Source organism: Leopardus geoffroyi, chromosome E1 (assembly GCF_018350155.1).
Source record: "Leopardus geoffroyi isolate Oge1 chromosome E1, O.geoffroyi_Oge1_pat1.0, whole genome shotgun sequence".
Lineage (NCBI taxonomy): Eukaryota > Metazoa > Chordata > Mammalia > Carnivora > Felidae > Leopardus > Leopardus geoffroyi.
This window is the reverse complement of record NC_059330.1, coordinates 44,650,298-44,663,429: the sequence shown is the minus strand read 5'-3', so window position 1 is coordinate 44,663,429 and position 13,132 is coordinate 44,650,298. Positions and strand designations below refer to the sequence as shown.

Here is a 13,132-nt window from a genome sequence, read left to right as displayed (position 1 = left end):
AGGGATTCAGAAAAGCTAAAAGTAAAGAGATGGGCAAAGATATGCTGAGCAAATTAAAAACAATAAGAAAGGAGGGTTTGTAATCCTGACATCAAAGTATAATTTACAACACATTAAACAAGACGAAGAAGGATACTTTATGATGCTCATAGCCACAATTCACATTAAAAATATAACAGTTATGAATATCTACATACCAAATAACATAGAAACTACTATGTAAAGTAGATACTACAGGAGATGCAAGGAAAAATAGAATAGAAGAACACTAAGATTTTAACACACCAGTTTCAGTGCCATACAGGGCAAGTAATTCCACTAAGAATACAGAAGATCTAAACAGCATAATTAGTAAAGTAGAGCTTACAGATATATAGCAGACAATAAACCCTGATAACATAATATACCTCCTTCTCAGTGCACACGAACCATTTTCTTTCTCTGCGTGTGTGTGCACATGCATGTGTGATGACAATGCTTAAGATCTACCCACTTGGCAAAGTTTAAGTATGCACACAGCATTGTTAACTACAGTCACCCTTCTACACATTAGATCTTCAGAACTTCTCCATCTTACAAAACTGAAACTTCAATAACCCATCCTATAAATGTATTCTTCAAAAATATCACCATCATGAAAGGAAAAAAATAAAAGCCAAAGATCAGAGAAATGACAACTAAGTACAATATACGATCCCGAAGTGGATCCTCTGCTGAGAAGGAAAAACATGTTGTAAAGGAAATCACTGGGACAATTAACAAAACTGAAATATGAACTAGAGATTAAAGTTTCAACATTTAATTACATTAACGTTTAATTTCCTGAATTTGATTACTGTAAGAGCATATCTTTGTCCTCAGGAAATATACGCTAAAGTATGAGATGTAAAGACGAATGATTTCTGCAATTTAATCCCAAATGCTTAAGAAAAGAAATGTGTGTGCGCACATGTGTGTAGGGAAAGAGAGGAAATGAATTTTAAAAATATGGTAACTGGTGAATCTGGTAAAAATAGTATATAGGAATTCTCTTATTTTTGCAAATTTTTTGTAAATATCCAGTTTTTTAGGTTTTAAAAGCAAGCAGAAAAAAAGCTGACTTAAGTATTCTTGGCTTCTTCTCTCCTTCTCCTGCCGTACCCATGAAGTTGACATGAAACTAGGTGACAAAAAGATTCATAGTCCATTTTCCCAATTTTGACACAGTGCCTAGGAGACAATGCCAATATTTGCTTATTTGTCCCTTGGCTTATAATCCACAAGTAGCTTAGTCCTTTTTTCCTCCTGAAGTCATAACCTTCTTTCCACGCCCTCCCCCAATGAACTGTGATAACTTCATTATAAGATACACACTTCATTAAAATAAGTATACCGTTTGCTTAAATACTGCCACTCTTTCTTCTCCTTAACTTAATCTGATTTATCTTTCCAAACAAACATAAAAGAAAACATATCTCAGTATATAGTAAAATGGAATCATCAAATAATACCAATTATTCCTCTTCAATATATCTTAGACTTTTAAAAAATTTATTCCACAGCCATAATTTCACAAAGGCCTATTCAACTTAATTCTAGGCAAGTCAGATAATCTCCAAGCTATTTTCCTTGACTCCTGAATTCTCCCCATTCCTCACTATACTCCACACTGACATCAGAATCTTTTCTAAAATTAGGATTTTGATGGACTCACTCAGAAATCTTCAGGAGCTCTCTATTGTCTTTGAATAAAATCCAAAAATTTTAGTATGTACTTTTAGGCCCTCCACTAACTGCATGTTTTCATCACTTAATACAATTCATTCAGGTAAATCCTTTCAATCAGGCACACATACTTCCTGAGCACTGCCTATGATTTGCTTGCTCCCATCTCAATGTCTTTTATTGATATTATTTCCCATCTTAAGAGCCTTTCTTCCTTATCTCTACTATGTAATGCTTTTCCCCTACTTCATAAACATGCTCAAAACTCCAGTGCCTAAAAAGATTTCTCTGGCTGATTTTTCGGCCTCCAACCAATTCATCCACTCCCATTCCATCTTAGCACTTTCACACAGAGGTGCCAATGGTAACACTTGTGCACTTATTTACTCTGTACACATTGTGTGAGCTATGAATAAGTGGATATTCTCTCCCCCATTAGATTGTAATTTTCAGGCAGACATAAGTACCGTAACTATTTACTTTCCATTCTCATATGTCTAACCAGTAATATAAATAGGATGAATGTTTAATGGCCCTGATGACCAGCAACAGAAAATTTTACAGATTTCCACAACTATGAGAAAATCATAAAGAAAATCCACATCAGGTAGCTAAAAAAAAAAAAAAAAAAAATTACCTACCTTCTATTTCTTGCCCAATAGAAAGTCCAGCCCATTTTCGCTATAAAATAAAAGAAAAAAAAAACACTTAAAACCAAATCAATAAAAATTATAGAAATGAGGAAAAGGGGAATGTCTATGAATTTCAGTAATAGAAACACATCCAAAGATCAAAACGTGGTTTAGTGTTGTGTGTTGAACTGTGATCCACAAAGATATGCTGGAGTCTTAGCTCCTGGCACATATGATTACAACCATATCTGGAAAAGTGTCTTTGTGGAGATACAGTCAAGTTGAGATGAGGTCAGGCGCACCTGGGTGGCTCAGTCGGTTAAGCAAACGACTTTAGATTTCGGCTCAGGTCATGGTCTCATGATTCGTGAGTTAGAGCGCCACACGGACAGTGCAGAACCTGCTTGGAATTCTCTCTCTTCCCTCTCTCTGCCCCTCCCTCCCCTCTCTCAAAATAAATAAATAAACTTTAAAAAAAAAAAAAAAAAAAAAGGTCATATAAAATTAAGATAGACCAGGGGCGCCTGGGTGGCGCAGTCGGTTGGGCGTCCGACTTCAGCCAGGTCACGATCTCGCGGTCCGTGGGTTCGAGCCCCGCGTCGGGCTCTGGGCTGATGGCTCAGAGCCTGGAGCCTGTTTCCAATTCTGTGTCTCCCTCTCTCTCTGCCCCTCCCCCGTTCATGCTGTGTCTCTCTCTGTCCCAAAAATAAATAAACGTTGAAAAAAAAAAAAAAATTTAATAAAAAAAATTAAGATAGACCATAAACCAATATGACCTGGTGTCCTTATAAGAAGAGACAGACAGATACATGGGGAGAAAGTCATGTGATGATGGAAACAGACTGAAGTGATACATCTACCAGTCAAGCAATATCCAGGTTTGTTGGCAACACCAGAAACTAAGCATGGAACAGATTTTTCTGTAAGGCCTTTGGACAGAGCACAGCCCTGCTGACACTTTGATTTCATTCTTCTAGACTCCCAAACTGCAAGAGAATAAATTTAAGCCTCCCACTCTGTGGTACTTTGCTACAGCAGCCCCAGGAAACATATTTATATGCTATACTTTATATCTGAACATCTATTCAAAAACATACAAAGCTTGTCTTTGTACAATAAAACTGGCCTCATTGAGTAGGAAGCTCCTTTGCACACTATACTGCTCCTGAAGGCCTTCATAGTATCAGATATTTCAGTGTTCTAAACATACTATGGTTACTTATACTGTTTCTTAGGATATCTCAAAAAGAAAGACACTCAATTCATGAAAACTAAATTAAAACTGGTCAGCTAATCTCTCCTGAAACCCAAGCAGGGATTCCAATCATTAGATGCTCCTGGCTACTCTTTGTACTAGCCGAAGGATTTTCAGGCATTTGCAAGTAGACTTTAGCCTCTCCCAGGTCCAGACTGGTTGCAATGGCAAGAATGTACGAAGGCAGGCCAGACTGCGTTTAGGCAGGAATTTAGGACTGGCTTGGTATGGATTCAAAATTAGTCACTACTGATAACGCTCCAAAGAACAGCGAGAAAAATAACTTTTGGCCAAAAATCCACATTTTGTCTACTCATCAAACAGCGTGGATTTGGGGGTGGACTGTGAAGATGCTGCATTGTGAATATGTGCAGCACTTGCTTTCCCTCCAGCTCCCTCATCGCAGGCTACTTCTCCCTCCTCTGCCCTTCATGCTCTCTTCCGTCACATCCCATCTTGCTTCCAGCCGATGAAGAATTGAGCAGAATGCTGAGCAAGTCCAGACTTTGTGTCACCAAGCAGCCAATTAGGTTCCGGACTTCAATCCCAAAGACAGACTCAAAGGATGACAGTAATAGTATTTATCATATGGGGTTGTTTTGAGAATTAAATGAGCTAAAATATGCAATCATGCATTAGTATAGTACCTGGCCTATAGTAAATGTTAGGGTAATTTTTAAAAAAAAAAAAAAAGCAGAGAAACAAGAAGAAATAATCAAAAACCGTATTTCTGACCACCAAAATCCCAGCTCTGCAAAAGCTGGCAAACTCTAAAATATCCCAAACATCTTATGTATAGAAACAAATGCGGAAAGTAGTCCTGATAATAAAGAGGCATTCAAATAGAGAAAAGGGGAATAGTAAAGATCTCCCATAATCTTTCAGAGCTTCACGAGATCTTTAACAGATCCCTAAAGAGTGTTTAATCTCTTTCCTTCAACCTCCAGGGTAGTAAATCACTGCTTACGAACATACTGGAAGGAGATCAGGGTTCTATTACATTGCTGAGGACTATGGGATCAGCAGCATGAGTAAGACAATAAGGTAGAAAAGGACACGGACTAGTACGTGCAGTGCTCCTCAACTATGTATTAGGTGCCTGTGGACAATGCTAGCCAGTGTTCCCACCACAGAATCCACCAACAGTTATAAAGGTAATCATAATCCTTCCACTCATTATAAAGCCCAGCAAGTTAAATTGCAATTTGAGGGGTGCCTGGGTGGCTCAGTCGATTAAGCATCTGGCTCTTGGTTTCAGCTCAGATCATGATCTCACAGTTTGTGAGATTGAACCCCGCACTGGGCTCTGTGCTGACAACGTGGAGCCTGCTCAGGATTCTCTCTCTCCCTCACTCTCTGCCCCTCCCCCACTCTCCCTCACATGTGCACACATGCACTCTGTCTCTCAAAATAAATAAAAACCTTTAAAAAAACTGTAATTTGAGGGGCGCCTGGGTGGCGCAGTCAGTTAAGCGTCCGACTTCAGCCAGGTCACGATCTCGCGGTCTGTGAGTTCGAGCCCCGCGTCGGGCTCTGGGCTGATGGCTCAGAGCCTGGAGCCTGTTTCCGATTCTGTGTCTCCCTCTCTCTCTGCCCCTCCCCCGTTCATGCTCTCTCTCTGTCCCAAAAATAAATAAACGTTGAAAAAAAAAAAACTGTAATTTGAGATAACTACTCAAATCACATTCATTAGTGTGACATCATTGCATTTTCTTTTTTAATTCTTTTAATCTTTATTTATATTTGAAAGAGAGATAGAGAGACACAGAGCACAAGCAGGGGAGGGCCACAGAGAGAGGGAGACACAGAATCTGAAGCAGGCTTGAGGCTAGGAGCTGTCAGCACAGAGCCTGATATGGGGCTCAAACCAATGAATCGCAAGATCATAACCTCAGCTGAAGTCAGACACTTAACCGACTAAGCCACCCAGGCACCCCAACATCACTGCATTTTAAAATCACTATCATCAGGGGCGCCTGGGTGGCTCAGTTGGTTGGGCGTCCAACTTCGGCTCAGGTCACGATCTCGCGGTCCATGAGTTCGAGCCCCGCGTCGGGCTCTGGGCTGACGGCTCAGAGCCTGGAGCCTGCTTCCGATTCTGTGTCTCCCTCTCTCTCTGCCCCTCCCCTGTTCATGCTCTGTCTCTCTCTGTCTCAAAAATAAATAAATGTTGAAAAAAAAAATTAAAAAAAAAAATAAAATCACTATCATCAGATGTCAATTGTACAAGTAAATGTTATTTATTTTCTTAAATTTTTTGTTAATGTTTATTTATTATTAAGAGACAGAGCATGAACAGGGGAGGGGCAGAGAGAGAGGGAGACACAGAATTGGAAGCGGGCTCCAGGCTCTGAGCGGTCAGCACAGAGCCCAACACGGAGCTCGAACTCACAAACCGCAAGATCATGACCTGAGCCGAAGTTGGACGTTTAACCGACTGAGCCACCCAGGCGCCCCAGTAAATGTTATTTTAATATATTTTCTTACCCTGCAAGTTAACACTGAAATAACCTGAGACTTAATCTGATAGCTACCTGGTATTAGCACAGAATTTTTTTAAATTAGGAAAAAAAAAATCAAGGCAATAAAAGGAAGGTATAGTAGAAATGGGCAATTAAGAATGCATCTTTAGGGGCGCCTGGGTGGCGCAGTCGGTTAAGCGTCCGACTTCAGCCAGGTCACGATCTCACGGTCCGTGAGTTCGAGCCCCGCGTCAGGCTCTGGGCTGATGGCTCGGAGCCTGGAGCCTGTTTCCGATTCTATGTCTCCCTCTCTCTCTGCCCCTCCCCCGTTCATGCTCTGTCTCTCTCTGTCCCAAAAATAAACGTTGAAAAAAAAAAAAAATTAAAAAAAAAAAAAAAAAAAAAGAATGCATCTTTAAATTCCTTATATAAACACCTAGATGTTTTTCTTCAATATGAATCAATACAGTTATAGGAAGATGCTTGCTTGAAACGAATTGATTCTTCTAGGACTTTTCAGAATGGAAGAGAATAAACTAGCATCTGGGTTACCTGAGGTAAGCTGAATGCGATGCTCCCTGGAACCACTGATGGGTGGGTCCTCAGTGTAAATGTATACCTGTGGTTGGGAGAAGTCCTCACAATCACGTGCCTAAAAGACGGAAACATAGTTAATATTCCATGTCATAGGAAATAGAAACATTAACTCCTGTGTATGTGTTCGTTTCCAACAACTGATGCTTCATGAGTACCAGGTGGAAACATGGTAGAGTGTTTGAGAGTCCTGAAGGAAGAGAACCACAAATTGCATTTCTAAAAACTGTCAGCAATTCAAAATTTTTTCCAGGCAGAAGGGGTACCTTGGTACAAACACACATCAAGCAAAATCGGGACCAAGTTCAAGAGCATACATACCATCCAAAATATCATTTCCAATTTACATAAAACTGAAGATAATGATTTAGAATCTTTGATTTTAAGTAAAAATTAGAAGAAATTCCTCTCCTGAGAATTATTTCCCTTTTTTTTTTTTTTTTTTTTTAAGGTTTATTTATTTTGAGGGAGGGAAGGGGCAGAGAGCGAGAGAATCCCAAGCAGGCTCCATACTGTCAGCACAGAGCCTGACATGGGGCTCGAACCCACCAACCATGAGATCATGACCTGAGCCGAAACCAAGAGCCAGACATTTACCCAACTGAGCCATCCAGGTGCCTCTATTTCACATCAAATAGAATAAAAGGAGGAGAAAAAAGATAGAAGAACCAGGATACAACAATCCAAAAAGAGTTAGTTTTAGGACTAATCATTAAATCTCTGTAGGCTCTCATAACAGTTGAAACAGTAACAACCTATAAAATTAAAAAGATGGTAAAAACAAGGAATTGTTACAAAATACATCAGCTTTCATATAGATATCAATATTTATTATTTCAAAGCATCTTTTGCTAATTCACTCTGCTCAGGAGTTACCCATGAACAGATAAAATATAGTCATCTCATGATAACCTCCTACGCAGAGAAATTGCCAAGGACTGTGTGTGTAATAAAACCTTTAAACTCTATTTTGCAACAGCACTATCTTTTTAAAAATCATCTTTTAGAATGCTATGACTTTCTAAATATTAATGGTTAGTGTTTCTATACACTAGAACACAAGTTCTTTATATGCGCTGTATTTCAAGTAAGCTCCATCATGAGTACAGCGAACTTTTGACATATGTAAGAAAAGTCTATAAACAAATTCTCACACTGATTATCTATACCCCAGTTTATACAGAGAAAGTTCTGTGCTCAACTTAGCATCATAGAATTTTTAGGGCAAGAAACAATATTACTGCAATCATTCAGCCCCTTACTCTGAAACTGAAAACTACGGATAACTGGCAATTCTAACTTTGTACAACTCATGTATTTTATAGATAGCTTTGAAAAAAAGGGCTCAGTTAAAATCCTGCCTTGTTGTTCCTTATTTCCCCAGTCTGCCTTCTGGTAGGCATCCTTTATCTCCATACCTCTATCAGCCTCAGAAGCATATGGATGGCACTTTAGAAGTTCTGGCAGTGGATGATGCGAATTAGTTAAAATAAATGACAACAAAAAAATACTTATAAAAAATACTTAAAAATACTTTGTTGTGCATCTTCCAATGTTCATTTCTTAGATCACAGTAATAATTATCAAAAGAGCTAACAGTTATGGAGGTTTATTAATGTGCTAAGCACTATTCTAAACGCTTTATCTATATAAGTCAATCTTCACAACTATCCTGAGGAAAATACTATCATCATCTCCATTTCACAGATTAGGACACAGAGGCCCAGAAATGATAAATAAGTTATCCAGGGTCACCCAGTTTGTAACTGGCAGAGCATCCAAACTCAGACAATCTGACTGCAGAGCCAAAAACCTAAAGACTATGCTATATATGATCCATACAACTAGTATGTTTAGTTCTGCTAACAAAGTTAATAAAAATAAAAGCTACATATAAAAAGCTATGTATGATTTTAAAAACATATTAATCAAAGTTTAACACAGTAAAGACTAAAATACAGGGGCCCCTGGGTGGCTCAGTTGTTTAAGCAGCCGACTTCAGCTCAGGTCATGATCTCACAGTTTGCAAGTTTGAGCCCCGCATCGGGCTCTGTGCTGACAGCTCAGAGTGTGTGTGTCTCTCTTTCTGCCCCTCCCCTGCTCGCTCACGTGTGCGCTCTCTCTCAAAAAAAGAAATGAATAAATGTTAAAAAAAAAAAAAAGACTAAAATGCATAATTCTCATCTTTTCCATTTTCCAACTTAGCAACAGGAATAAAAAAATTATTTTCAAGTTTCGTAAAACACAAGTGCTCTCTAAAAGTTTCCAAAATACCATTTGGCAGGTTGGAAAAAAACAAAGTTAGATACTCACTGGCCAGGCTGGAAATCCTTTTCATTCACAACTGCACAGTTGGTTAAAGATAATTCATCTGTAGGACATCTTGCAGCTTGCATACTCTACAAAAAGCAATGATTAGGAAAAGAAAATTAAGTCATCTTTTATAACCTTAAAGAATAATTTATGCCTCCTGTCCTCTATTCCTCATCACCTGTAGTAAATACCTATTGTTATTGACTCCCTGCATTCCTTCCTCTGTGATCACAGCAAACCCTTCCTTTGGGAAACTGTTCCTTCCCCCTTCCGTATAGGCTTTTGTGGGCCTGCCAATCACAGCACACGTACAATCACATAGAGTCCTATCCCATTCATAGGATTTATAGACATGTGCCAGAAGGACACTCTCCCCTGCCTCACCACTGCACGGTGGTCAAATTTCTGCTCTAAAAGACAGTAAAACTATTACAGAGAAAGCAAAGATAACAGAGACAAAGAAACAAATAGACACTTTGAAACACAGATCTGACAACCAAGTTAAAGCCCTTGAGACCAGTACTGCATTGGTTATGTTGGTTATGTACCAACAAATACTTTTTTTTTTTACTCAAGCTCTTTTGATTTGGTTTTCCAACTCTTCTGATGAAAAGAATTTTGAGTGATTCAAATGCAATGAAGTAAATTCAGTACGTTTAATCAAGTGTATAATGAAAGAGTTATCTTTTTTTTTTAATTTTTTTTTTAACATTTATTTATTTTTGAGACAGAAAGAGACAGAGCATGAACAGGGGAGGGTCAGAGAGAGAGAAGGAGACACAGAATCTGAAACAGGCTCCAGGCTCTGAGCTGTCAGCACAGAGCCCGACGCGGGGCTTGAACTCACGAACCGCGAGATCATGACCTGAGCCGAAGTCGGATGCTTAGCCGACTGAGCCACCCAGGCGCCCTGAAAGAGTATCTTTTTATAAGAGATCCCAAGTGGCATGGACCACATCTCCTATGGATTAAGAAAAACCATCTTCTAAATATCTCCCAACAAAGGTAACTGAAAGGCATATTTTTTCAAAACAGCAAGTAATATTTTTGATTAACAGCTACTAGCAAAACATTCCTTCACACAATGTACTTAACCAATAACTCTTCCGCCATTCTCTTGGATTTCCTAGTTAGTGAAATATGACCCTTTTAGTCATGACACATAGTTTATGACTCAAGTGCTCATTCTTCAAACCTCAAGCCAAAGCTGATTCTTCTTAAATTTGTCTCTCAAAAATGTATAGGGCAAAATAAACTACCTTTTGCTTTGCTTCTGTTTTAACTAAAAGGCTAGTTTCAATACACTTATCCCAATCGTTGAGAGCAGTGGTCCCTAAAGTGGGCTAAGTGCACCAGAAGGATCTACAGATAATTCACGTATCAAATTCAACTGCAGTTAGAAACAGACCTCTGAATAGGTGTATCATAAGATATCAAGCCAAGATTTTAAAGAACAATGAAGCAGCAATTGGTTTTCTGTATTTTTTAATAAAATAAAGAATATTTTTCACCTTTAGTTCCTCCTTTTTATCTTTTCGTATATACTTTACCATGTATATAAACTCTGAGTATATCATTTATAAATAAATATGTAAATATATTGCAGATACATGACCAAAGATGTTTTTCTTATGGGATTCATAAAATATTTGGAAATCATTAATATTTAGAACATGAGAGAATAAAGCCTGGGTCATAAGGTTGCTTTACGAATGAGACTGTATTTTTGCCCATAGTCAGTGTGACCAGATATCTGACAAAAGCGTACCAAACTTTTTTAGTTTCCCACCCATCCTAGGGTCTCTCTCACCTATAAGCTTCTTCCTTTTATATTCTTCTCTCTCCCCTAATGCCGAGCCTCTTGCCTAACTAAACTCCTGTTTGTTTCAACAATTCTCAGCTCAGACATTACTTTTTCTAGAAGACCTTCCTAGACACCTTCCCCTCCCCATTAGACTGAAATAATAAACTTCAAATGAAAGTATCTGACTGTATTTCCATGGTCTGTTTACATGTTTGCATTGCATACAAGAGAGGAAGCTTCTCAAGGACTCAGCTTATATCCTGCTTACATCTGTGGTTCCCCAGAGCTAGCACAGGGCTAGGTAGAGTGCTCATCAAACACCTGCTGAATCAATGAATTGCTGATCAATACAAATCTACCTAACTGCAGAATAAACAGTTCAAAGGACATGTATTCAAAGGACATTTCAAGGTTATTTAGGAAGTGATCTAATTTAAATTATCTAATAGTTCAAAATTGCACAGAACTGATATAGCCACAGTAATAATAAATTTACAAAACGTTAAGTTAACCTTTTCATTTGTAAATGTATTTAGCTGTCAAAGAGGTGGTGTCCTTGAAAAAAAAAAGTGAAAAACTCAGTGGAAGTCATCTGGCTGGCCAACTACAACAGATGCTGTGAGCAAAAGGCCTCCCTACTGGAATCTAGAAGCATCTGTGTTTTTATGATAAGCCAAGCAGGGTACCTCATTTTTCATCAAAATATAAATTCCTATAAATAGTAGTTGTTTACTTACCACAGTAATGCCAAGGGAAAATTCCACAATTTTTCTAACATTGACCTTGCCTCTAGGAAACAAATAAAAACTCAGCCACTACAGCTGCGCAGCTCTTATGAAATGAAAAATACTACACGGATAGGCAATTTTATATAAATTCAGTTATCTGAGTGACTACATTTAACCATCTAAATGCTGTAAAATGCTTTCACTAATAATTGAAATGTAAAAAAATTATTAACTCTGCTACTCAAAAGAATAAAAATCTCAAATCCTTAATGGAAACCTTAGAAGTAATTATATCATTACTTGAAAGCCTTTAAAGTGTAGAAAGAGAATTTGCTTCTCTTAATCAAAAAAAATTGGGAGGATTTAATCAGGACTCCTCTCTGCAACATTATACGGTTTTCAAATTTAAACAACATACTTTTGTCCAAAGGTCCACTTTAAAAATTAGATTACTCAAATACAGGCTTTACTGTCTACCAAAGAATTTAGGAGGGTAAAATAAACATTAAAAAACACAGAGCATAGTATCTAACTAGAAGAGCTCCTTACCAAAGAACCACCCCTACCCTAACTAACTGCAACACTCCTGAATCCGCTGGTTCTTCCTTTGTGGTACTCGAGGCCTTGGCTACATCTCTCTAGAGACACACGAATCCCCCCACGGGAAAGGGAAGTAGGACAGAAAATATGAACTTAGCCAGTGGGCTCAGCTGACAAGTCTTACTCAATTATTTTTTGTCAGTGACCTTTGCTGAAAAATAACATTTTAAGAACTGCACTGTCCAATAAAGCACCACTAGGCAAATATGGCTATCAAAATTAAAATTAATTAAAGTTCAAAATTCAGTTCTTGGGGCGCCTGAGTGGCTCAGTCGGTTGGGCGTCCGACTTCGGCTCAGGTCATAATCTCGCAGTGTGTGGGTTCCAGCCCCATGTCGGGCTCTGTGCTGACAGCTCGGAGCCTGGAGCCTGCTTCGGATTCTGTGTCTCCCTTGCTCTCTGCCCCTTCCCCACTTGCACTCTGTCTCTCTCACTCTCAAAATAATAAATAAATATTAAAAAAAAATTTTTTTTTTTTTTAAATTCAGTTCTTCAGTTGCATTAGCCACCTTTGAAGTGCCATATGTGGCTCATAGCTATCACCACAGAAAGTTTCATTGGACAGTGCTAGTCTAGAATAAGGTGAGAAAGGCCATCAGTAATACCTGTCTTCAGGCCTATGGATTCACTCCGTGCTATCAACTCCTATAATAATAATTTCTGTTAAAATTTTGAAGTCACATGGGCCTGAAAGTGATGGGGTAGGAATCAATTAAACTAGTATGTCCTATAGTTATCTCTCAAAGAGCCTGTAGGGATACTTTTACCTTATCCATTTCAGACCAGTAACTATTCACATAAATGAACCTCCTGACATCCATTTATACTAAAAAAGAAAAAAAGCAAGTTCCCATTTTGGTCTTTTTGGGAAACACCAAAGAAAAACGTAAAAGGCTGACAACATTAAATACTGGCAAAGACATAATATAGTTTCTTATAAAATTAATGGGACCCAGCAGGTATGTGCCTAGATTTTAGTCAAGAAAAAAGAAAACATAGCTACACTTATACACAGATATTCACAGCTTTATTCACAATAG

The 13,132-nt window shown here is 38.3% G+C and overlaps 1 protein-coding gene across 1 annotated transcript in view; it reads right to left on the bottom strand.

Annotated features, from left to right (window-relative positions):
- The window catches only part of NSF (N-ethylmaleimide sensitive factor, vesicle fusing ATPase), a 150,373-nt gene that overhangs the window by 117,942 nt on the left and 19,299 nt on the right, over positions 1-13,132 (bottom strand). Inside the window, exons 2-4 of the mRNA XM_045489323.1 lie at positions 8,961-9,046; positions 6,606-6,705; positions 2,346-2,385 (exon numbers count right to left, since the gene is read on the bottom strand). Of these exons, the coding sequence (XP_045345279.1) occupies positions 2,346-2,385; positions 6,606-6,705; positions 8,961-9,046 (226 nt within the window). The remainder of the gene's footprint in view (positions 1-2,345; positions 2,386-6,605; positions 6,706-8,960; positions 9,047-13,132) is intronic.